We start from the raw sequence: 23,418 nt of genomic DNA on the forward strand, positions 1-23,418 counted from the left end.
CAGAAATCTCTATTTGAGCTTTTGCTATCACTTTGTTTCCGTTCTCGGCCGTCGTCTATCGTTGTCTGTCGTCGTCGTAAGCTATTTCAAGAATCTTCTCCTCTGAAACTACTGGGTAAAATATATTCAAACTCTAATGAATGTTCCTAGAGTATCTAGTTTATGAATTGTTACGATACACTTCTAACGATCCTTTAGTTTTACCTATGAATAGTATCGATCGGAAATAAATGTAAAGTATTGTTTTATTTTGTATAATAACATGAGTAATACAATTTTACTTGTATTTGCACGTTGTGTGTATGTGTGTGTGTGTGTTAAACCATCAATCCATATCATTAAGATAAAATTTAAGTTATCAGACGGAACCATATACCGAATAACACGTTATGTGTGGAAACCACTAAGACTCTGTAAGCGGATTAATAAAACGTTGATCAATGATTTTCTAATCCTTTTTCGTATTTCCTGTTTATTTGTCAGTTTAAAAAAAACGACATGTTTCCAATAACGTTGCTTTCGTCGGGAAATTTGACTATTCATCATAATAATTTATTCACAGAAGGGTATTCAATTCAAATTGGCGACCTAAATACCCTGGATATCAATAATAAACTGCACATTGCTAGAAAACAACAAAATAGTGATGCCAACGTTTTTAAAAAGCGATAATAATGTAATACAAAAGAGGGAGAACAGATAATGGAGTGACATTCAAACCCATAGATTGAAAATAAACTTACAACGGCATATCTGAAAAAGAAAAAGACAAAAAGACAAATAAAAGAACACAATACACAACAAAAAACACTAAAGATTAAGCAACACACGTATGAACCCCGCCAAAACCTCGGGATGATCTCAAGCGCTCCAAAAAATATGAAAAAAAATTAAAAACATTTATAAACAAAATTGTAGTCTTGTTACTGGGTAAAATTATAAAAACATATTTAGAGATACTAAAGACAAAAACAAATGCAAGATTTTATGTATACAAGCTGTTAACATTTATTATAAAAAAACGATTCATGGTGTTTCCTAGCAAGGGTGTTTTATATGCAGTGTGATGCACCATTATCATAACAATTGAACAGATGTCTTGGCTAGATATCATTCTTTAAGGATATATATTCTATGAATTGAGATGCACCATCTAATAATATCTTAGGTTGCAATGGCTTGTGGAAACATATAAACGCCAGTTACAATCCCGTTTTGTTTTTTTCTCTAAATTGAACAGGCTTTATTAAAAAATTAAAATTAAATTTATGTACATATTATTGTCTACCTGTGAACTTATGTGAACTTTGATACATTATGATTTTGAATACATATTACTTAAATCTAAATGTTTATTGAAAAGATAAAAATAACGCGTTTAAGTTTCCTTTTCTCCCTTTCAATATTGTTCATTGAACATTGTTTGCGGTTTCGTTATATGTTCAAAATGTATAATGACACCAATCAGACAGTTGATACATTTGCAAGTTGGGGCTTATTGGAAGCACTACTTACTGTCGAACAGTTAGAAAAAAACTGGTTGCATTAGAAAAAAAGATTGTTCATAAGAGTTCATAAACAGCTCACATACTTTTCATTTATTCAGACACCGACGACTGTGCCCCGACTCCTTGTTTAAATGGTGGTGAATGCTTAGACGGTGTAAACTCTTTCACTTGTTCTTGTGCTGCAGGATATGAAGGGGATACCTGTAGTCAAAGTAAGATATCTTTAACAGTTTTGATTGAACAGATCCGACAATCATTTGCCTATTATTGGCTGTAAATCAAAATATTGAATAAAGATCAATTTTGTATTTTGAAGACTTATGATAGTATCAAAATAGCATGAAGATGTGTCTTAAGATACCAAAGGGACAGTCAAACTCATAAATCTAAAACAAACTGACAACGCCATGGCTAAAAATGAAAAAGACAAACAGAAAAACAATAGTGCACATGACACAACATAGAAAACTAGAGAATAAACAACACGAACCCCACCAAAAACTAGGGGTGATCTCAGGTGCTCCGGAAGGGTAAGCAGATCCTTCTCCACATGCGGCAATCATCGTGTTGCTTAATAGAGAAAACAACACAAGCGACATAAGTATCTACTTTATACGTTAAATGTTACTTAACAATGGTATTTGTACGTAGGAAGCGTCAACTTCATGTTATTTATACCTTCCAAGCGTCATTTCAACATACATTATACATATGAAAGTGAAAATTATTAATTTGGATTGTCTTTCTTTTCCCAAAATCATTATTAGACCGTTAAACAGAGAAAACGTATGTATTTGCATACGTAAAATGGTAAGTCGGTGATTGTTTTTACAGATTTATATTTTTTTGACAGTAAGCTAAAAAAATACGATTTTTATAGATAAAATGAGATATATCAGTATCTTTTTTTTGAAGTTGACATATTTGATACCTTTTTTCCAAATTGATTTATTTAAGTTTTTGGTGAAGACGACATTAATTTTGTATCTTTACAGTTGTTATGTTAATGTGCAATGATATTTATCAACCGATGAACACTTATTTAGATTACTAGAAGATCTTTGTAGAGCCCCCATTCATCAATTTTAATTTTTTAAATGCGTTGCAGCGCATACTACAGGAAATCGAACAAACTTTGAAGTTTATGCAAGGAAATAAATCAAGATTTTAAAATTATAAGGAGTCAAAACAGATAAAAAGAAATGAAAATGATGGCTGCAAAAAAAAATTATTTCTTTTTTGCTCTCTGAAAGTGTAACCTCTTTCATGCAGAAAGAGCAAGATCCATTACACGATATGAAAAGTAAATTTGAAGAAATTTCAGTCATACACTGCTACACACGATTTCATATTACTTTCATTTTTTTTTAGTCTGAGTAAAGCCGTTTTCAATTAATATTTTATAGTGCGTTTTTTTCTGTTTGTAATATTAATATACTGCTGTATCAGGTTTAGGGTGAAGGTTGGCGCCTGTTAAAACGTTCAAATCCGCTGCATATATTATATGCACCTGTCCTCAGTCAAGAATTTAAGTCAGGAACAGTGCTTGTCGTTTGTTGGTATGTTTGATAAATGTTTCTCGTTTTGTAAAATAGATTAGACCGTTGGTTTTCCTGTTTGAATTCTGATACAATGGTAATTTTGGGGCTCTGTATAGGTTGCTTTTATGCTCATTGTATTTTGCTGTTGCTTAGGGATAATTATGATGTTGCTGTTGCTGATTTTAAGAATCAAATAAAGGAAATCAAATTCAAACTCATTGCATGATTTTTTTTTCTATATTTATATGTTTATGAATTTAAAGAAAAATCCCCTCTGTTCGTTCTTCCCTTAAGCAACAGCAGCAGCAGCATGACCACTAAGAAGTGAAATGAGAACGACAAAAGTTGCAGGAGCATTGAAAACAGTTTATTAAAAAAATCATATTATGAGTATTTTTAGCAGCAGCACCAACAACAACACTCTATCCTCAAGTAGCGACAGCAGCAAATATAAAAAAGAAGATGTTGTATGATTGCCAATGAGACAACTATCCACAAAAGACCAAAATGACACAAACAAAACACACACATGAAGGTAGTGAGCAGAAGAGCTGTAGAGGAAGTTGAAGCATTACATGGAAACACCTTGTATATGACTCAACATGAAGCAACAGCAGCAACAATACTTTAAAGTGTGAAATGAGCATTTACTACACTAGGCCGTTATTTAATAACACAACTCGAAAACGTCACAAAAAGCACCCAAATTTGAATTTTAACCTATCAATATAAATAAAAAGATGTGGTGTGAGTGCCATTGAGAAAATTCTACATCCTAGTCAAGTCAATATATGAATTTGAGAACGCGGACCTTATAGAAAGCACCCCAACCCGTAAAGCCCTGTCTCGTAGTTGTACCGTTATAACAAGACTCATTGGTCGATTCTGTTCCGGAACTACTTTAATTTACTCAATCTTTTAGCGAAGAGTTGGTCTGAGCTGGAACTGCCAGTGATTTTGCATTGTAACCCTAGATAAAAAAGACCACCTAGAACTATTTCTATACAAATCTACCCATCCGAGAAATTCAGAACCAAAAAGGCAGAAAGATGTTGGTACTCTCAATCGGCACTCCAGTGACGATAAAGAAACTATCCTCGGCTGTATAACGTAATCCAACATTGAAGTTTGAATATATCTTCTCACAGATAAGATGAAGTCTTTTTTTCCTACAGATTCCATTTAGTTTCGCTAAATGTTGCACAATTCTGAAGCGCAAATTCAATGCATGATTTCTCGAAAAACCTTTTGAAATTAAATGATGCGGTTAGTATTCCTATCATGGTAGACCAGTTGCCGCACCACAATGTAAGGGGTATATTCATATAACTTAATGTCATACATCTGATATTTCAGGAAGCTACCATTTGATTTTAAGGGAGGGGGGGGGTCTACGATAAAAAAAATTGTGTCCTGCATTTTTTTTAAGGTTGTAATTTCTGTCCTGCATTTATATTTTTCACTTTATTTGGTCTGGGTTTTTTTTGCCCAGTTGCTCATCCTGCCTTTATTTTTAATCGAAACTCCTGTATTTTTTAAATCAAAATTTCTGTCCTGCCTTTTTTTTTTTTTTAAATTTCATCCAACAGGAACTTGTACAACCATATCTAAAAAAATGTAATGATGAAACAAATGTTTTAATCTCATAGATAATATCCGTTTACATGGTGTCAACGAGGGGGGAACATCGATGTCCATGGATAAAAGCATCAAAAGGGGGATATAAAATAAAACATATAGATCACAGAAAACTATTTCTTATAGGAAATTGTTGTTTAAACACAAATAACATTCTTGCTTCGTATAACTAGTTTCCAATTAATTCTTATCTGTCAAGTTCGTAAGCCAGTCGTAGCTATATAAGTTAAAGTGACTTTACGACAACAATTACATGAACCGTCAATGAATTGTAGTGTATGCCTTTTATCCGCAATATAGTATTATAGATATAGGAAGATGTGGTGTGAGTGCCAATGAGACAACTCTCCATGCATTTTCTACATAAAATGTAAAGCTCTGGATCGACTCAGTTTTGAAGAGACCAATAATTTTGAAAGACTCATCTTTAAAAGATTAACAATAAAATCCTAATTAATGTACAAAAAAATGAACGAAAAACAAATATGAAACACGGCAACAAACGACAACCACGGAATTACAGGCTCTAGACTTGGGGACAGGCACGTATGTACGTAAAACGGGGTTCAACATGTTAGTTGAGTTCCAACCCTCCCCCTAACTTGGAACAGGGGTGTTATAGTACAATATAAGAACGCAATGTAAAAATCATTTGAAAGGCTTATCTGTAGATATTCGATATCCACAGTATTTCATGTACCTTTTAGGAACCCGCAAATATATTTGCTATTCTCTTTATTTCATAGCAACGTTATGTTACATATTTATATATGGCGTTTAAAGCCAAGACACAAAGATATGCTAATTAAGTTTAACTTGGGTTAATTAAACTAAATTGATTTGTGTGGGACTTGTGCTTAATTAGCTAAAAACATTTTGTTGATTGATATAGATCGTTACTCATCTAGAGTTAACTGGTTATACAAGTTCCTGACCTGTGAAGTGGAGCTGTAGGAGACTTTATTATATGTGTTTGTCTGTCTGTCGGGTGGTCTTGTCTGTCTGTCTGTTTCACTGTCTGGTGGTCTGGTTGTCTTGTCTGTCTGGTGGTCTTGTATGTCTGTCTGTCTGGTGATCTTGTCTATCTGTCAGTTTATCTGGTGTTCTTATCCGTCTGTCTGTTTATCTGGTGTGTCTGTCTGTCTGGTGTTTTTGTCTGTCTGTCTGTCTGTCTGTCTGTCTGTCTGTCTGTCTGTCTGTTTAGTGGTATTTTCTGTCTATATGTTGGTCTGGTCTGGCTAGCTGTCTGTCATGTTATCTTGTCTGTCTGGCTGGCTGTCTGTCTGTGTCTGTTTGGTGGTCTTGTTTGTGTGTTTGTCTGGTGGTGTTTTTTATGTGTCTGTCTGGTGTTTTGTGTGACTGTCTGTGGTATTGCCTGTCGGTCTGTCTCTCTGATGATCTTGTCGGTCTGATAGTCTTATTTGTCTGTATATCTGTCTTTCTGGTGGTATTGTCTGGCTGGCAATATCTATGATTAAATCCAGACCAAGTTCGGATTTGTTTGGGTCTTATGAGCTTGGCCGTGTAGTTCTTTATGTGCTGGATACTATCAACACTAGCCTGTGTCCACACTTGTTTCATTCGATATTTCATAAACGTATTTGCAAGAAGTTCTTCCCAAAAAATAAACTTCGTTACTTAAGTGTTCAGCTTTTCTGTGGATACTCGTTTAAAGAGATGTTTGGGGTACACTATGACCAGGAGATAGCCACTCAGATGTTCCGTTAATTTTCTTTCTAATGTTAACATCATAGAAGGAACGAACAATCTTTTTATTTGTTTAAAAATTTGGTGCGGAGGGGCATTTTATTTCGAACAGACAATTTAATGAAGTATTATATATGAAGCAATAAAGAATAAAACTTTTTAAAAATCCTTCTGTTTAACCACAAAAGATGAATGGTCGATATTTATCAATATTAACAATTGGGGGGGGGGGGGAGGGGGGTAATGTTGATTTTAAGCAGCTGTTGGTTACCGTATGACCTTCATTATTGAGCTTTAGTCCAGACCCAGGGCTCAATTTCAGTTTGCCTTAATTATGAACTGACGACAATAAACAAACAAGCTGACTATATGCGGTATGGGCTTTGCTCATTGTTGAAGGCCGTACGGTGACCTATAATTGATAATGTTTGTGTCATTTTGGTCTTTTGTGGATAGTTGTCTCATTGGCAATCATACCACACCTTCTTTTTTATAAGAACTATCTTGATATAAGATATACGACACATTTATATGTTTGCGTGAACTTTTGTATCAACCATAAATATTTATCTTTAGATTTTTTTTTATAATTCCACACATGTTAATTCTGACTTAACTATAATGTATATCTGAAGGTTTTTTTTTTCGTGGAAATAAACCCTTCAAATTACTAGTTATGATAACTATACGTCAAACACAACTTTATGTCAAACACAACTTTAAATTAGAGATACAACCTATTTTGGTGTGAATATCGTGGATAGACGGTCAACAAAGTGAGATGATATTTGTATTTTGAATTTTTTTATTTTAATTTTAATATTATAATAATAATATGCTTTGACTTATTTTATTAACCCTTGGCATTTTAAACAAAGTATAACAGATGTATAGCAGTGTCTCCAGTTATTGAAACCTATACTGGATATCAGCTCTTTATATCTTCCTTTGCTTCCATTAATTACGATTATTTTTCTTGCGTTTTTATGGTCAATAATTTTAAGTTATCAGAATCACTTAATACTAAAAAAGTCAAAACTGCTTTTTCAAGTGTAAGACGTGCATGTTAGCTTAAAGATCGACTAATTGTGCACTGACGAAATCTCTTTTTTTGGAAAGGGAATTAAAACGAGAAAGCAATCATGTGCGAACCTAACATAAATATTATAAGCAGCAACAAAGTCAAGCACTGATACTAGTAGCACATGACCGAGCATAAATTATGGCGGTGGAAAAACATGTTTAACGACTCAAAAATTCTCTCCTAAGTTTAGAAAGCGATGCAACAGCAGTCGGTAAAAATCAGTTTATAAAGACAGTTGCAACAATTCACAATAGATAACTCGTAAGAAATAGTCTTAGCTAGGACATAGATTAACGATCTGAGATATTAAAGCCCGGGATGACGAAGTATAAAACAAAATGAAAGACAAAAACATTTCCAAAAGACCACACCAGACCATAAAGCAGAAATCAGCCGATTAATGGCATTGGGCTGTATCTGTTTTTTGATCGGTTTGTTTCTATCAAACAAAAAAGACTTACACGTACAGTATCAACCAACAAAAGATTGTTTAATTGACCAATATATTCATGATTCCCTAACTGAAAATAAACGTTTTCCACTAATGTTGTCTTAATTCAAATACTAGTATCATAATTCGATTAAGGAAACATATGAAGATAAATGCGAAATTATGACTGAATGCATTTTAGAAAAAAGGGAGACAATTCAATCTCAAATATAGTCTTAATTGTGATTTCTTACGTATACTTTATGTATGACGTTAGTAAAGTCATATATCGAGAATTCTCTAATATGTGATTACAAATCCGGTAAATAGTCTAATTCGGTAGGTCAAATTCATGAAAGGGAAGGGGATTGTAGTTACGACGTGAGGAACATATCCGATATCATTTGTGAAATGGTTATTACATAACGGTCAACCAACTCGTGATGGCGTCCGTAAAATTTACGAAGGGATGATTTCAACTTCACCATTTGGAACTCTTGATTAAATAGCTTCCTTGTGAGCAGTAACCCTCTATCAAGAAAATCATGATAGGAAATGCAAGCACGGGAATATCGTTTAACATTATATATGTTTGAAAATCCGACAAGTTAGAAATGTTCAGAATGTTGAGACCAATTGTTCTCGTACGTCACAACTGTCAGACGGCTTTTAGATCTCATAGGATGCAAAACCCTTAAATGACAAAGTTTATAATTTTTAGCTCACCAGAGCCAGAAATCTCTATTTGAGCTTTTGCTATCACTTTGTTTCCGTTCTCGGCCGTCGTCTATCGTTGTCTGTCGTCGTCGTAAGCTATTTCAAGAATCTTCTCCTCTGAAACTACTGGGTAAAATATATTCAAACTCTAATGAATGTTCCTAGAGTATCTAGTTTATGAATTGTTACGATACACTTCTAACGATCCTTTAGTTTTACCTATGAATAGTATCGATCGGAAATAAATGTAAAGTATTGTTTTATTTTGTATAATAACATGAGTAATACAATTTTACTTGTATTTGCACGTTGTGTGTATGTGTATGTGTGTGTGTGTGAAACCATCAATCTATATCAATAAGATAAAATTTAAGTTATCAGACTGAACCATATACCGAATAACACATTTTGTGTGGGAACCACTAAGACTCTGTTAGCGGATTAAAAACATGTTCATCAATGATTTTCTAATCCTTTTTCGTATTTCCTGTTTATTTGTCAATTTAAAAAAACCGTTGCTTTCGTCGGGAAATTTGGTTATTCATCATTATAATTTATTCAAAGTTGGGTATGCAATTCAAAATGGCGACTTAAATACCCTGGATATCAATAATAAACTGCACATTGCTAGAAAACAACGAAATAGTGATGCCAACGTTTTTAAAAAGCGATAATAATGTAATACAAAAGCGGGACAACAGATACTAGAGTGACATTCAAACCCATAGATTGAAAATACAACGGCATATCTGAAAAAGAAAAAGACAAAAAGACAAATAAAAGAACACAATACACAACAAAAAAACACTAAAGATTAAGCAACACACGTATGAACCCAGCCAAAACCTCGGGATGATCTCAAGCGCCCCAAAGGAGAAAGCAGATCCTAATCCATTTAGGCTATGAAAAAAAAATGAAAAACTTTGATAAAAAAAATTGTAGTCTTGTTACTGGGTAAAAATGTAAAAACATATTTAAAGATACTAAGGTTGCAGAAGCAAATATGTTAGCGCAAGAAAAAAAAATCTACAAAGATTTGCATGAGTGAGTGTGTAATTGTACACAGATTTTAAGCGATATTAATCAGTCGATTAATTGTTTATTTTCCGGAATTACAATACAAATACAAAATTATAAATACCAAAAATGTTATGTTTAATAAATGTGTACATTTTGTAACAAAGTACTTAGCGGAAGAACTAATTTTTAACCAAAATAAATGCTCATAAATTGAGTTAATTAAAGCAGTATGTTGATCAGCTGCCAACTATCAACTATAAAGTAATAGCTTGAATTTCATTATTAGTTTAAACAATATTTTATTTCATAAAGTACACGAAATATAATTAAACAATATAAATACAGGGATTCGGAAACATGAAAAACTGATGAAAATTCGTCTATCTTGCACTTTCATTATTGTTATCATCTTTTGTCTCCAGTTCTTTGTACAGTTTCTGGAATGGTGCCGTTTGCAACAGGACCTACCGACGGAAGCTACAATCACATGGATAATATAATTTACTCTTGTAACCGTGGATATGAAGTTCAATCTGGAAACCTGGAACGTTCATGTCAAGCTGACGGAACATGGAGCGGAAGTACTCCGGTTTGTGGTATGTTTTTGCTTTCAGTTCAAATAATTTGAGTTTACTTTGAATATCAAGTTGCATTTCTAAATTGACTGACTTTTAATACGAAATATCATTTGACGTTGGATAAAATATATCTCGAAAGATAAAGCAATGTAAGAAATGGCTTCGTTGTAAGTAACTATATATGTAAGGACTGGCAGAGTTATAAATAGTGTTCATGTTGTATGCGTTAGATCATTTTATGAACAAAACGATGCATGACAATGACTCAAAATTAATGACAAAAAAGAAATTCACACAGGGATTTATTCAGCTAATGCAAACATTGCAGTAAAAGTAAAAATAATTGTCAATGAGACAAAAAGCAGAATTAAAATAGATGTTTGAAACTATAGGTCACCATTAGTCCTTGTCCAGTAAGTCAAACACACTTTTGTATAGTAAATTTAAAAACCTCCAGCATTGAATTTGTTAACAATGTGATAAAACTTATGATTATTTGTGTCACTATGTTACCGCCATTGTTATATCACGCGAAAGACCAATCGACTGCCTTAGCTTTACTCGTGGTCACATTCTTTAATATATGTTTTTAAGTTATTACTTTAAAAAAAAATAATAACCGCGATATAGCGTTTTGCGCATGAATTGAAGTTATGTATGACGAACTGCAACTCATTCAGATTTAGTTAAATGTGTGATTAATTTATTGCAGTGGGGGTTAAGTGTCAAGACCCAGAAAATGGGCAGTTTACAGAAGAACAAACGTCATCTGGCTATAGCTTTCCGGATACGGTAACATACTCTTGTATATTTGGATATGAAGTACAGTCTGGTGATCTCGAACGTTCATGCCAAGCTGATGGAACATGGAGTGGAAATGCTCCAGTGTGTAGTAAGTAGCATATAGAGACTTTGATTATACAATTATTTTATCATTTTATTGATCCTCATTCAATAAAGGCATCGATGAATAGAAAACACAAATGAATAAATGTAGACAGTTTGTTTCTGGGAATTTCTCGCTGCATTGAAGACCCATTGGTGGCCTTCGGCTGTTGTCTGCTCTATGGTCGGATTTTGTCTCCTTGACACCTCCCTCATTTTCATTCTCAATTTTAGGTTGTTTAACGTAAATGAGAACATTTGAAAACTTGATACATAGCATTTTTGAGAACACCATTGGTATCCATTCTTTTTTATAATCAATTTGCATAATTCAACATGCGTTTTCACACAATGGTTGACGAAATAACAATAATAACATACTAGAGTACATCAAACGACACCTACCAGCAGAGTTTAAACATGTAACAGTACTTACAAATAAATAACAATTTGGGGAAAATATTTCGTGGATGATACAACTTGAACTAAATATGCTGTGTGATTTTGAGGTAACTTGTTAAGATTAAAACTCAAGTTGTTATGTTGATATTAATCGAAATGTACCCTTTCCAGCATTTGCCATCAAATATCAGCAAACTTATATTATGAAAAAAAACTGTATCCGAAACAAGATGAACATGTTTTCTTCTACAAATCCATATAATTGTCCTGATTCAAAAATTAATGCTCATTGTGTAATGTTGTGTATTATTCTTTTATTCGAGTTTATAAAAAAATATAATTGATGCGAATCGGTTAACGAATTAACATTTGTGCAATTATCGATTTCCAATTATTTTACAAAAAAAATCAGACAACGTAATCTACATAAAAAAAAACATTACAACATGTATCAAAAAACATCACAAAAGTGTTTCTTCTTTAAATCAATACTAATCCTTAAGTTAAGACGCATTGTATTTTGTAATATGCATTTCTTACATTTCCTATGATGAGAATGTTTAGTATTTTGCGAACACTTACAGTCAGATAAAACTGTTGATCCATGCATTACCATCTTTGCAATCGTGTACCTTTATCAAATCCGGTGATGGAAATCTGTGTGTCTTTCTTTCATTTTTCTTTGCCGTTTTTACTTTCATGAACGTATACAATTAGGGTATAGAACCACAAGACCATCCCGGCCGGAAAGAACATACACGAAAGAAGTACATATTTTTTAACAAAATATCTCCTACGCATACATGGCATAGCATTATCTGTGTCAATAGTGGATATATTTGGGTAGTTTTTGTGTCAAATGAAAGCTTGGGGACTTGGGATAACTGTAGAACGCTTGTTGAAAGATATATTTGAAAAATAAAAAAGTTAATGAAATTATGATATAAGGGCACATCTAGCCTGTTGTTCAGATTTGATTTTTCTGTTCTTGTACTATCAAACTTACTGGAATTAGTACGCTTAATATGCAATTAAAGATATGTTGATATGTTCAGCACAAGTCAGGATAAGGTACAGTTTTGGCATTAAATAACTGCTTCTTTTTTCTAACTTAAGATAAAGTAGCTAGTAATGATTGAAATTGCATAATTTAACATAGAAAGCAATAGCGCTATTAAGTCTTGGTTTTATACCTTAAGATTTGTTTTCATTTATTCACAGAAATGACCGTAGACTATTTTTGTGAGGCTCTTTTGGAAACATTGGAAAGCAAAGGAAAATCCAAGGAGAGATCGGCCGAAAATCCTGATGAAAGCTCTGAGATTGATACCCGGGGAAAAGGTAAAGCCAATGGCAAATGGAAAGGAAATTGGAAGAAAGGAAGAAGATGTGGTTACTATAAAGCACTCGAAGCTTTGATAGCAGAAACATGCCTACTGTCATAAGGCTCAGCTCCTGTCGAACCCAATTTTGTGTATAACTTACTTACTTGTTACTATTCAAAAGCTTTACGATTGAAAAAAGAATTACGACAACACCCTAATATATTATTCTTCATTGGTTTACATTGATGTACATTAAAAAATATATACCTGTAGATTATGATACTTTTTACATTGTCTAAATTTCTCACGAAGTGTACCAACTGAATTGTAGTGGTTATAAAAACATGTTTATCTATCAATAAATTAATATCATGTTGAACGGGTTGACTATTGTTTTTGTTTTAAATTTCAGGTATAACTTATGGTTTTCTTATATAAATATTTACCAACACCGAAAACAAACAGTAATATCACAGTTTGCATCTTCCTTAACAAAAAGGCATATTTTTTTTTATATAAATAAGGCCGTTAGTTTTCTCGTTTGAGTCATTTTGAAGTCTTTAATAGCTGACTATGCGGTATGGGCTTTGTTTATTATTGAAGGCCGTACGATGACCTATAGTTTTAATTTCTGTGTCTTATGGTCTCTTGTGAAGAGTTGTCCCATTGGCAATCATACCACATCTTCTTTTAATATTTGAATTAAATATATTTTCAAACAGGTAAAAACGATTACAACAGGGTAGTCATAGACAAACACTTTTCGATCGACCTAAATAAAAAAGTCTTTCAACCAGATTGCACTTTGGGAGTTTTGATGATATCTATTATATCGTCATCCCTTGATATGGTTAAATTGCATTAGAACTATTTATTTTCCCTGCCGGTTACTTTTCCTATTTTTTTTTTCCTTGCATAAACAAAGAATGCAATTGTTTTCCACGGCGAGTCCGTATGATTTGTAATGAAGCTCTGTTCCGGTCTTTTAAGCCAGTAATTAGATCAGAATTTTACATAATGAAAAAAGTAAATTCCTTCCTTTTCGGTTTACCAACGGATGATTTAGGTCAGTTAACATTAAATATGTTGTATTTCATAAGAAAATATCATTTAAAATTCCACTGTATTTTCAAAACCAGTCTGTTCCTATTGTGTCATACGGTTGCATGAAAACCATTGCACATAGACAATTTAACAAATTTAGATAATTTTCAATTTCAATCATTATCTGAAATTAAATATATTAAAAGTTTTGATTTTCAAGACTTCACCACATTTCAACAAAAGAAATACTCCACGTTCTTCTCACACAAATATGGTAGCATACGCTTTACCATTAATACGAATTCGTAGTTTTGTGTAAATAGTTATCACAAAGTCAAATATGCTATACAGAGGGAAAAAATATCAGTATGCTTGAGTTTTTCTTGACAAAACACAGACACTTATACGCGAAAAAAATATCAGGCATTGATACTCAAGACATGTACCGTATAATAGTCCACAAAAAAGAGCAGTCGTTTCAAATATGAATAATAATTTGAGAGAACACCCATTGTTTGACTATTGTAAACATTTTACAAACAAAAAACAAAACAAAAACAAACAGAAATGAACTCTATGTAACAACAAACACCAAATGCTTTGAGACAGACACATACAAAATACGGAGGGTTTAAAAATTCCCAAAGAGATAACCTCATTTTTTCTGTTACAAAAAATAGCAAGTTGATCGGTGGTCTTTTTCAATATTAATAATAGCAATCTTTTCTATGCCCATAAACTCCCAGGATCTTTATCCTTTAACAGGGGGCTCCGAATAATGAAAATGTCTACCACAACAAACATTACTTAATAAAATGTGCAGTAATAAATATCGTTTTCAATATACAAAACTTTCATTTTATATTCAAGCTTTGTGATATTTGATTATCAATCGATTTTAGAGATTTTTTTATCGGCACCCTTTTATTGATCACTGGAAACATATTAATAATCCATTTGAAATACAAAAAAAGAAACTATTAAATGCTAAATGCTATTAAAATGCTATTGAAATCAAGATTAACACATTTCATCATAATCGCATTTAACGTCATTTCCAAAAAAAAGAAAAGAATGATGGTTTTAAATTCAAATTATAAGATAAAGATATAAAAATAAATATACGACGATATGGTATGAGTGCCAATGAGATAACTCTCTATCCAGGTCACGATTAATAAAAGTAAAAGCCCATTTCGTTTATGTAAAAATTCATCCCTATGTAGGTTTTATGGACGCCATCACGAGTTGGTTGATCAATATGGAATACCCGTTTCGTAGACGATATCAGATGTATTACTCTTGTCATAATCACAATCAACCCCGTTTCCTTTTCACAAATGTTACCAACACTAGTAAACCGAATTTAACTTGATCGGACAAAAACGTGTTAACGCTATTTAAATGAGATTGATCGTTATTTGATACAGATTGACAAAAATTAAAAATTATATTTAATTCATTTCAATTCATATCAATTCATTTTAACGCCAGTCAAATAGATTTCTCTGCGGTGAATCAATTGAAATCAAGTTGCTGGTTAGTTACGTTAAACTTATAGGCCACGCCCCCGTTAAACTATTTCAAACATGCATTAATTCGTTTTAAACATAGATGAGACCCGGCCTTTTTACAGGTAAACCACTCAAGCAAAACGACCTCGATGTATCTATCGTTTTTTGTTTCAAACTTTAAATGCGTACAGTCTTAGTAAAGTCACATGCTTCACAATTTAAACAAACGAATGAATAATACACGTGACATGTTCATATATAAGGTATTAATATAAAAACATTAAAATATATATGCACACGCGGTTTAAAAATGCAAAACTTGTGAATCTGTTGAAAATAAAATAAATAGATATATGACATGATTTTAATTTGCTCAAATGCACAAGTTCTTTTTCGCATATATACATGCGTTTCAAAAATTGCCAAGTTCTATGAAAACTCGTGGCATGTAAGTTACGTGTGGTCCTTTGCAATTATTTACGAAACTTTATGTATTCCTATATATTTACCGTTTCTCTTTTTTCTGTTTTACTATATTAATTCTTTATTCCGTAAGAAAATATACAGTTCATAGGAACAAATACATACACAGAGGATACAGTTTACTATATTTTCCTCGTATTTAAATGTAGACACGGAAAACTACACAGAAATTATTTATTGCGAACATAATTTAAATCGATGTATTTCATATTTTCGGTCTTGACTGTAAAAAGTGCTTAAGTCCATTATTAGTAAAATACAGATATAAAAAAATAACTCTTCCTTTTTAATATTTCTTTATTTTAGAGGTAAGCTTCTGGCCAAGTTTCACTTATTCTGTCGCAAATCATTTACTTCAATAATCAATCGATTGTATTCTGAAAGAATTTGATTTGTTCTCTGTAGGAATACATGAAATATTTCTCACTGAACGTTATGTTTACAATCGATGATCAAATACAAATCTACAGTATTTATATGAAAGAGACTTAATAATATATTTTTTTATTATTATTATTCACATATTTGAAGGATCGAAATAATCAGGTCTACAAATGGATGTTATTTAAAGACTTGAAATTTTACAATTATCACATGCATCCATGAAATTTTTATCGACGCACCAAACTTTTCCCTTTCATCGTGCATAGCTAATTTCCGATTCACTTAGGTTTCTAGCGATCTTCTTACTTGTTCATTACATTCTAAAATTAAAATTCTACACAAATTGCAGAAACTTTTATTCTCCGGCTAGACTGCGTAAAAGATAAATATTGCTTTGTTTGTGTATACACAATGTTTTGAAGGCCTTTATCCAGTTTGGCTAAAAAAATAATAATTTGCGCCACAAGTTAATTACGCGAATTCATTTTTTGCATCCCTTTATCATAAAAACTGCAACATTCATTTGCGCCAATAAAACAATCATTTAATTGCGCAAATATTATAGACATGTTTTTAAAATGTTTCTTCTTAGTGCACTGAGGAGGTCCTTTTCGGTATTTACACGTTGGTTCAGAAATCGCAAACTGAAAGGGCCTCCTTAGTGCACTTAGACTGACAAAAAAGTGCACTATGGACCTGATGGAGAGATAGAATAAACACAAAAATATGGCATACGGAAGGAGAAGTACATAATTTCTAATTTTAGTAATTATAAAGTTATTACAGTTGAAGTAAGTATTCTAATGTTACATGTACGTGTAAATAGGTTAATAGTTTCGAGGTAAATATGACAAAAATAAGAAAATTGAGATTGGAAATGGGGAATGTGTCAAGTTCCATTTATTGTCGCAATTAATATTATAAAAAAGAAGAGATAAGCGCTATTCAAACCTTTACAATATGACAAATTACACCTAACCGTTTTCAGTAAATTCTTCGCCCGGGGATATACACCTGCCAGTAATCCACCTTCAGTAACTTTACAATACCCAGCCGTGTTATTTCCGTATATTGTGCATGTAGATAGCACGCGTGATACATGTATATACACCAGAAATACCCATTCAAGTGATTTTTTAATATCAGAAGAACTCCATATCGGGTACATAAACATAAAATTACAATAATATGAAAAAAAATGATGTTTTAGTAAATGCACCTAGATATGTATTTGTAAACTTAATATGTTAATTCGTTATTTCATGTATCTTTTTTCTTTTTGCTTCAATTACTTTTATGTATCTTATTGACTTATTCCTAAATCGAAAAAACGCACAAATCTGAATAGAATCATATGGCATTGAACATGTTGAATGATTTCTCTAACTCAAAATTAGTTATACATGTACATGTAAATGCCTCTGAAATTATATTTTTCTCGTTGGGTTGCTTGTCCTTAAGTTGACGTTTACGCTATATTCTTATGTTCGGTATTTGTGAAAACCGCTCATCTATCAATTTTACAAGAAATATAATACTTGTAAGTCATGAACATTGAAGTTTAACTTGCTATCATTTTTTCGTATACGCAACTTTTGAAAACATAAAATGAAATGAAACACTTTATAGCGGTTTGAATTATGCAGTGCATTTTGAAAAACCGGTTATTTTTGTTTCATACTTTTTCTGTCCCTTTTCTTTATAATTAGGACACGTGTTACTGGTTAATATAGAATAAAATTAACGGTACCAATTTTCTTGCACCAGATGCGCATTTCGAAAATACATGTCTCTTCAAATGATGCTGGAGGCCAAAATATATGAAATCAAAACTAATATAAAAGACGATCAAAAGAGCTATAATCTAAAAGGTCCAAAAAGTATGGCCAAATCCGTGAAAGGAATACTAGTGAACCATGAATAATCCCAAACAACAAATTTTTGATTGGTTTGTCACATTTGCTTATACTATCAATATTATGTATTGTTTTCGGCTGAGACTACTACATGTATAAAAGTTAAAGTAGCCTCAGATTTGGCAATATTGAAACAAATTGAATATTCTTAGTAATTTGAATTGCTTCTTCAGTTATTTATTATATATATACGGAAAAACAAGGTGGATATTTAATCATCGGCTCTCGTGAAGTTTTCTTGTAGGTTAAAAGAAGGGGGACAGTATACCTCTAAGTGATAAAACTTCAAGATTGGTATTCTTTAAATTGTATAACTGTCTTAGTCTGGCTTTCTCCTCAATTTTTAGATTATTTTGAGAATGACGAGTTTATGCCAGATCTGTTATCATTTGTTAAATCAAAGACATGTAGTAGATATATTCTTTTTTAGACCAAAAAACTACCATACGATATTCTACATGAACGGTGAATTAAATTATTGACAAGCATACCACATCTTCTTATATTCATTCGTTATTTGATAAAGATCGTCATCAAGCCTAAATAAATAAATGATTTTGAAAATGAACTTATTGATAACTATACAGATTGTAGTGTGTTATCGATCTAGGTGTTCTCGTTGAGGTCCGCGTTCTAAATCCAAAGCATTTCATTGGTTAGTAAATTTGCAATCTTTCAATCCAAGGTGTTCTCAATGGGGTCCGCGTTCATGTTTCAATAAGATAAACTATATTGTAATTTTCTACTCCAAGTTAACAAAATAGAATTTGAGCTGTTTTATAAGTATACATGATGGTGCCTCGTTTTTAAGGGATTGGAATTATTTAAAATAAATTTATCTATTCATCCATAAAAAAATTTTTGGGTTAATATACACTATAATTTCACTTTTTTTAAATGACAACTTATAATTACCGGTAGATTTGCAAATATTGACACCTGTGCGTTTTGATTAGCATCAAAATGTTCCTGTATTTTTATAAGAAATACTTTATAACACAATCTTGGACTTGTACAAGTATAGATATGCATCTATTAGTCCAATACATGTATGTACATGTATACGCTACATTGAAGACCCGTAATAGAGGCTTTCCTCTGTTGTCTGCGCTTTAGTCGGATTTTTGTCTCCTTTACACATTCCCCATTTCCATTCCCATTGTTTGTTATATACGACGATATAGTGTTCCTGTTTAAAATACCATGTACATGATCATATATGAGACTATGAAAGTAAATAAATGGAGTTTACAGAAATAAAGATAATAATGGGATAAGCACTTTAAATAACAGAATAAAGAGATGAGAATATAAAGAATAGAATAAATGATTCATGGTTGCTTAACGCCCAGTTACAAATGTTACACTCTACCCCTCCATCTTTTTGTCCATGTGATGAGTAAAGCCTATTTAAACCAGTAACGTATATATTAAGTCCTTGATTTAAACTGATTCTTATAGTTAGTTATTATGTTGTACATGTACTGTTATATCACTGACTGAGACTAGGTGAGGGTAGGGAGCCCGCTAACAATTTTAACCCCGCCACATTATTTATGTATGTGCCTGTTCCTAGTCAGGAGCCTGCAATTAAGTAGTTGTCGTTTGTTTATGTGTTACATATTTATTTTTCGTTCTTTTTTTTTTTGTTTAATTTATAAATAAGGCGGTTTGTTTTCTTATTTGAATTGCTTTACATTGTCATACCGGGGCCTTGCTCATTGTTGAAGGTCGTACGGTGACCTATATTTGTTAATATCTCTGTCATTTTGGTCTCTTGTGGACTGTTGTCTAATTGGAAATCATACCACATCTTCTTTTTTATATTCCTGTCCTTTTAATATGCCCATTATAGACATAGCATGCTACATCAAGCTTAACATTTTAATTTATAAATATCAAATAGAGCGAAAAATGTATATATATTTATTCAATAACGACAATGTTGCTGCAATAGGTGCCAAAAACATCAACAATATTATATTGAAAAGAAACGGCATTTTATTTCACTTGTTCTTAAAGAAAAAGATGTTTCATTTCATTTAGTATACGGACACTGTAAATTTTGAGTGTAAATGAGTACAAATTTGTTTATATTTATATCTTGTGTCTTATACGGCTCTCATTTATCTTTTTAAAGATTGATGCATACAATGCAGATGTTTAAATGTTTTGTTTAGTTTTGTGATTCTCATTTTATGCTTGTATGTGGTGAGACTTTAGAATACTAATAATGATGAAATATTGAATCTAAAAATATTCAGAAACTATAAACTTTTCTTAAATTTATACTTGAGTCAGAAAATTAAAACCAGCAGTGTCAAAAATATTTTTTTAAGCTGACAAATGTTTTACACTCAGTGGGCATTCAATATCATTGACATACTATATAGCACTAATCGCAATATACATGTACATGTATATATTTTGGACATCTTATCAGCAGAGACATATGTCTCTGTTATCAGTAATCTCTCTATTGAAGATGTTAAAATCTATGTATTATAATTATTCGCTTATTAGGCAAATTCATATTCTACAAAGATATTTTCAATCATTTTAGTTTTGATAAATACCAATACAAATAACATATTTGTCTCAGTCTCCTGTTTGAGGATATTCGATTGATCAAATACAATAAACAAGGTTGTCAGGTAAATGTGGATTACGGATTAAGATGTTAGATGTCAAACTTGAATTAACAAACTAAAGTGAATTTAACCCGAATATGTAGTTTCTCTTCAACAGTGTTTTAATTCCAAGTTTCTAATTTTCATTTAAACTAAATTAATAAGAATGATAGAAAGATTCGGAACTAAAGATAGTCACAATTAAAAATATGTATTTTGAAAAAAAGACAAAAACGCCGGGGGGGGGGGGGGGGGGGGGGGGGGGGTGTATTTAATACTAATTTGCCACATACTACAATTGACAAAAAAGGACGTGGGAACGTCTATAAACCAAACATTTTATAACGGTTAAGCATCTCGTAATGGCATGCGTAATATTTCAAAGGAATGATTTTTTCAAACTCTTGGTTTAAAAGCGTCTTTTAAACTTAAGAGCAGAAAACCTGTTACATTGATAAAATGATTTTTAGCTTATTGTTAATTTCAAGATGTTAATCCCGATATAAGACAGACTTACATATATATATGTTTGATTGCACTTGATTACTAATGGTTTGTTTCTATGTATTTTGCATTGTCGTGTGTTTTTGTTGAACTTCAGTGTCTGTTGATTCATTGTTTTAATCGTATAGTTGATGTGTTTCCCTCGGGTTTGTTTTGTAACTCGGATTGTTTTTCTCTCAATCTTTTTATTATGACTTTTGAACAGCAATATACTCCTGTTGTCCTTCATCATCATTTTCTTTAAGTAATGTTCTCTTGTCTATCACATTTCTGGAAAGGACTATACAAACACTCTACACAATACTGGAACATAATTCGTGTGATTAGTTGATCGATATAAGCTTAAGACCAGTCCTGCATGTTAAAAGACAAACGCATAATGCACCAAAAATGTTAATAATGTTATAAAGCACCAGTAATGAGATGACCGTTGGATACATGTATATCAACAATTTAAGAACGTGTAAAAAGTAAAATCACAAACATACAGAACTCCGAGGAAAAATCAAAACGGAAAGTTCCTAATTAAATGGCAAATTGAAAAACTAAAACATATTTAACAAATGGGTAACCATTGTCATATTCCTAATATGATGAAGGCATTTTTGTCATCTAGAAATGGAAGATTAAACATAGTGCTATGGCTAGCTAAACTTCTTACTCGTGAATATCTTCTGAATTGTTTTCGTGGTCAATGGACATGTTGGAGAGATTTCACAATGCATGAATAAATTAGTAGACATTATCTTAAATAAGTACAGTATTAAGTTAATCAAAAATTGGAACTTGCTTTGTAAATAAATATTTCAATACTTTTTATAACAAAGTATAATATTATAAATATAGATACAAAGTATAACAAAACAAAAGTACTCTTTCATCAAAATGCTCAGCTAAATAAAATTTCAAAATTGTTTTTCAAAAAACAAATTTCGGCTAAATATTTGACCAAAGGAGATAAAAAGAAGAATACAAGTTATGCAGTATTTGTATAGTATTTACCATTGTTATAACGATGCCTTATTTGTTTAGCAATAAGAACAAAATCTGGTAAAATAATTGCAAGGGTAAAACATATCAAAATTGTAGCGCCTGACCAACCAATTACCGTAGCAGAAAATCTATAGTCTCGAACTGAGATATAACGTCGTCGATAAGATGACAAGGTGGTTTTGTCGATTCGTAGATCAGGTAAAGCTATAGGTACTCCATGACTTACAGTCGAACTTTCACATACGCACACACAATTTAATAAAGCATTCACAGTTCCTAAAAGGATTCAAAATAGTTTTACGTTAATAAAAAAATATGTGAATTGAGTGCCAATGAGACAACTCTATCAAAATCACAATTTTAAAAAGTTAACTATTGTAGGTAAATGTACTTAGGACAGGTGCAAAAAGTAAAATCCCCAAAATACTTAACTTAGAGCAAAGTCAATTCGGAAAGTCCATAATCACATGGCAAAATCAAATAACATAACTCATCAAAAACGAATGTACAAGAACTGTCATATTCCTGACTGGGTACAGGCATTTTCAAATGTAGAAAATGGTGGATTAAACCTAGTTTTATATCGCTAACCCTCTCACTTTAATGACAGTCTCATCAAATTCTGTTATATTAACATTGATGCGTTAAATAAACAGACACAATAAATAAAATAGACAAAATATGGGTAAATTAGTCATCATCGTATAACAATTTTAAAAGGAACAATTTAACAGAATACAAAAACATCTACTATCTACGAACACATTCATTGATTTGAGTCTCTGTCGTCAGAAAATTTTATACGTCACATTAATTTGTCGTTCAACAGATGCAGTTGGTTCAAACGTTTCAAAAGGCACAAAACTGCACTTTATCAGAAATAATAATGTTACATCACTACATGTATAATATTAAACAGGATTTTAGTTCGAGTGGTCTTACTAGTTATCAATTGCCTGCCAACTCTGACTTCCTTCTTTCAGAATTGTGTTTCATTACGATGTTTATTAAAAGGGTCAAGCCGAACGTTGTTGGTACTTTTGGGTACTCTGGGGTCTTCCGTCATATCGGTTAATGGGGCTTTTAATATGATAAATTTTTAAGCAATGTTATGC

General features: G+C 31.9%; 1 protein-coding gene across 1 annotated transcript; it reads left to right on the forward strand.

The window, feature by feature from the left end:
• The first annotated feature begins 1,610 nt into the window (after positions 1-1,610).
• On the forward strand, positions 1,611-13,222 carry LOC134696519 (complement factor B-like). The gene is made up of 4 exons (XM_063558357.1): positions 1,611-1,720; positions 10,068-10,241; positions 10,936-11,115; positions 12,732-13,222. Exons 2-4 carry the CDS (start codon positions 10,088-10,090, stop codon positions 12,953-12,955), a joined length of 558 nt encoding a protein of 185 aa, XP_063414427.1. The 5' UTR covers positions 1,611-1,720; positions 10,068-10,087; the 3' UTR covers positions 12,956-13,222.
• Positions 13,223-23,418: the final 10,196 nt, after the last annotated feature.

The sequence above is a fragment of the Mytilus trossulus genome, chromosome 14, assembly GCF_036588685.1.
Source record: "Mytilus trossulus isolate FHL-02 chromosome 14, PNRI_Mtr1.1.1.hap1, whole genome shotgun sequence".
Lineage (NCBI taxonomy): Eukaryota > Metazoa > Mollusca > Bivalvia > Mytilida > Mytilidae > Mytilus > Mytilus trossulus.

Bases quoted from the DNA above. Each gene is read 5' to 3' on its own strand.
- LOC134696519 (XM_063558357.1), top strand. From the start codon at position 10,088: ATGGTGCCGTTTGCAACAGGACCTACCGACGGAAGCTACAATCACATG. The intron at 10,242-10,935 runs GTATGTTTTTGC...AATTTATTGCAG, and splicing joins CGGAAGTACTCCGGTTTGTG to TGGGGGTTAAGTGTCAAGAC. The intron at 11,116-12,731 runs GTAAGTAGCATA...ATTTATTCACAG, and splicing joins TGGAAATGCTCCAGTGTGTA to AAATGACCGTAGACTATTTT.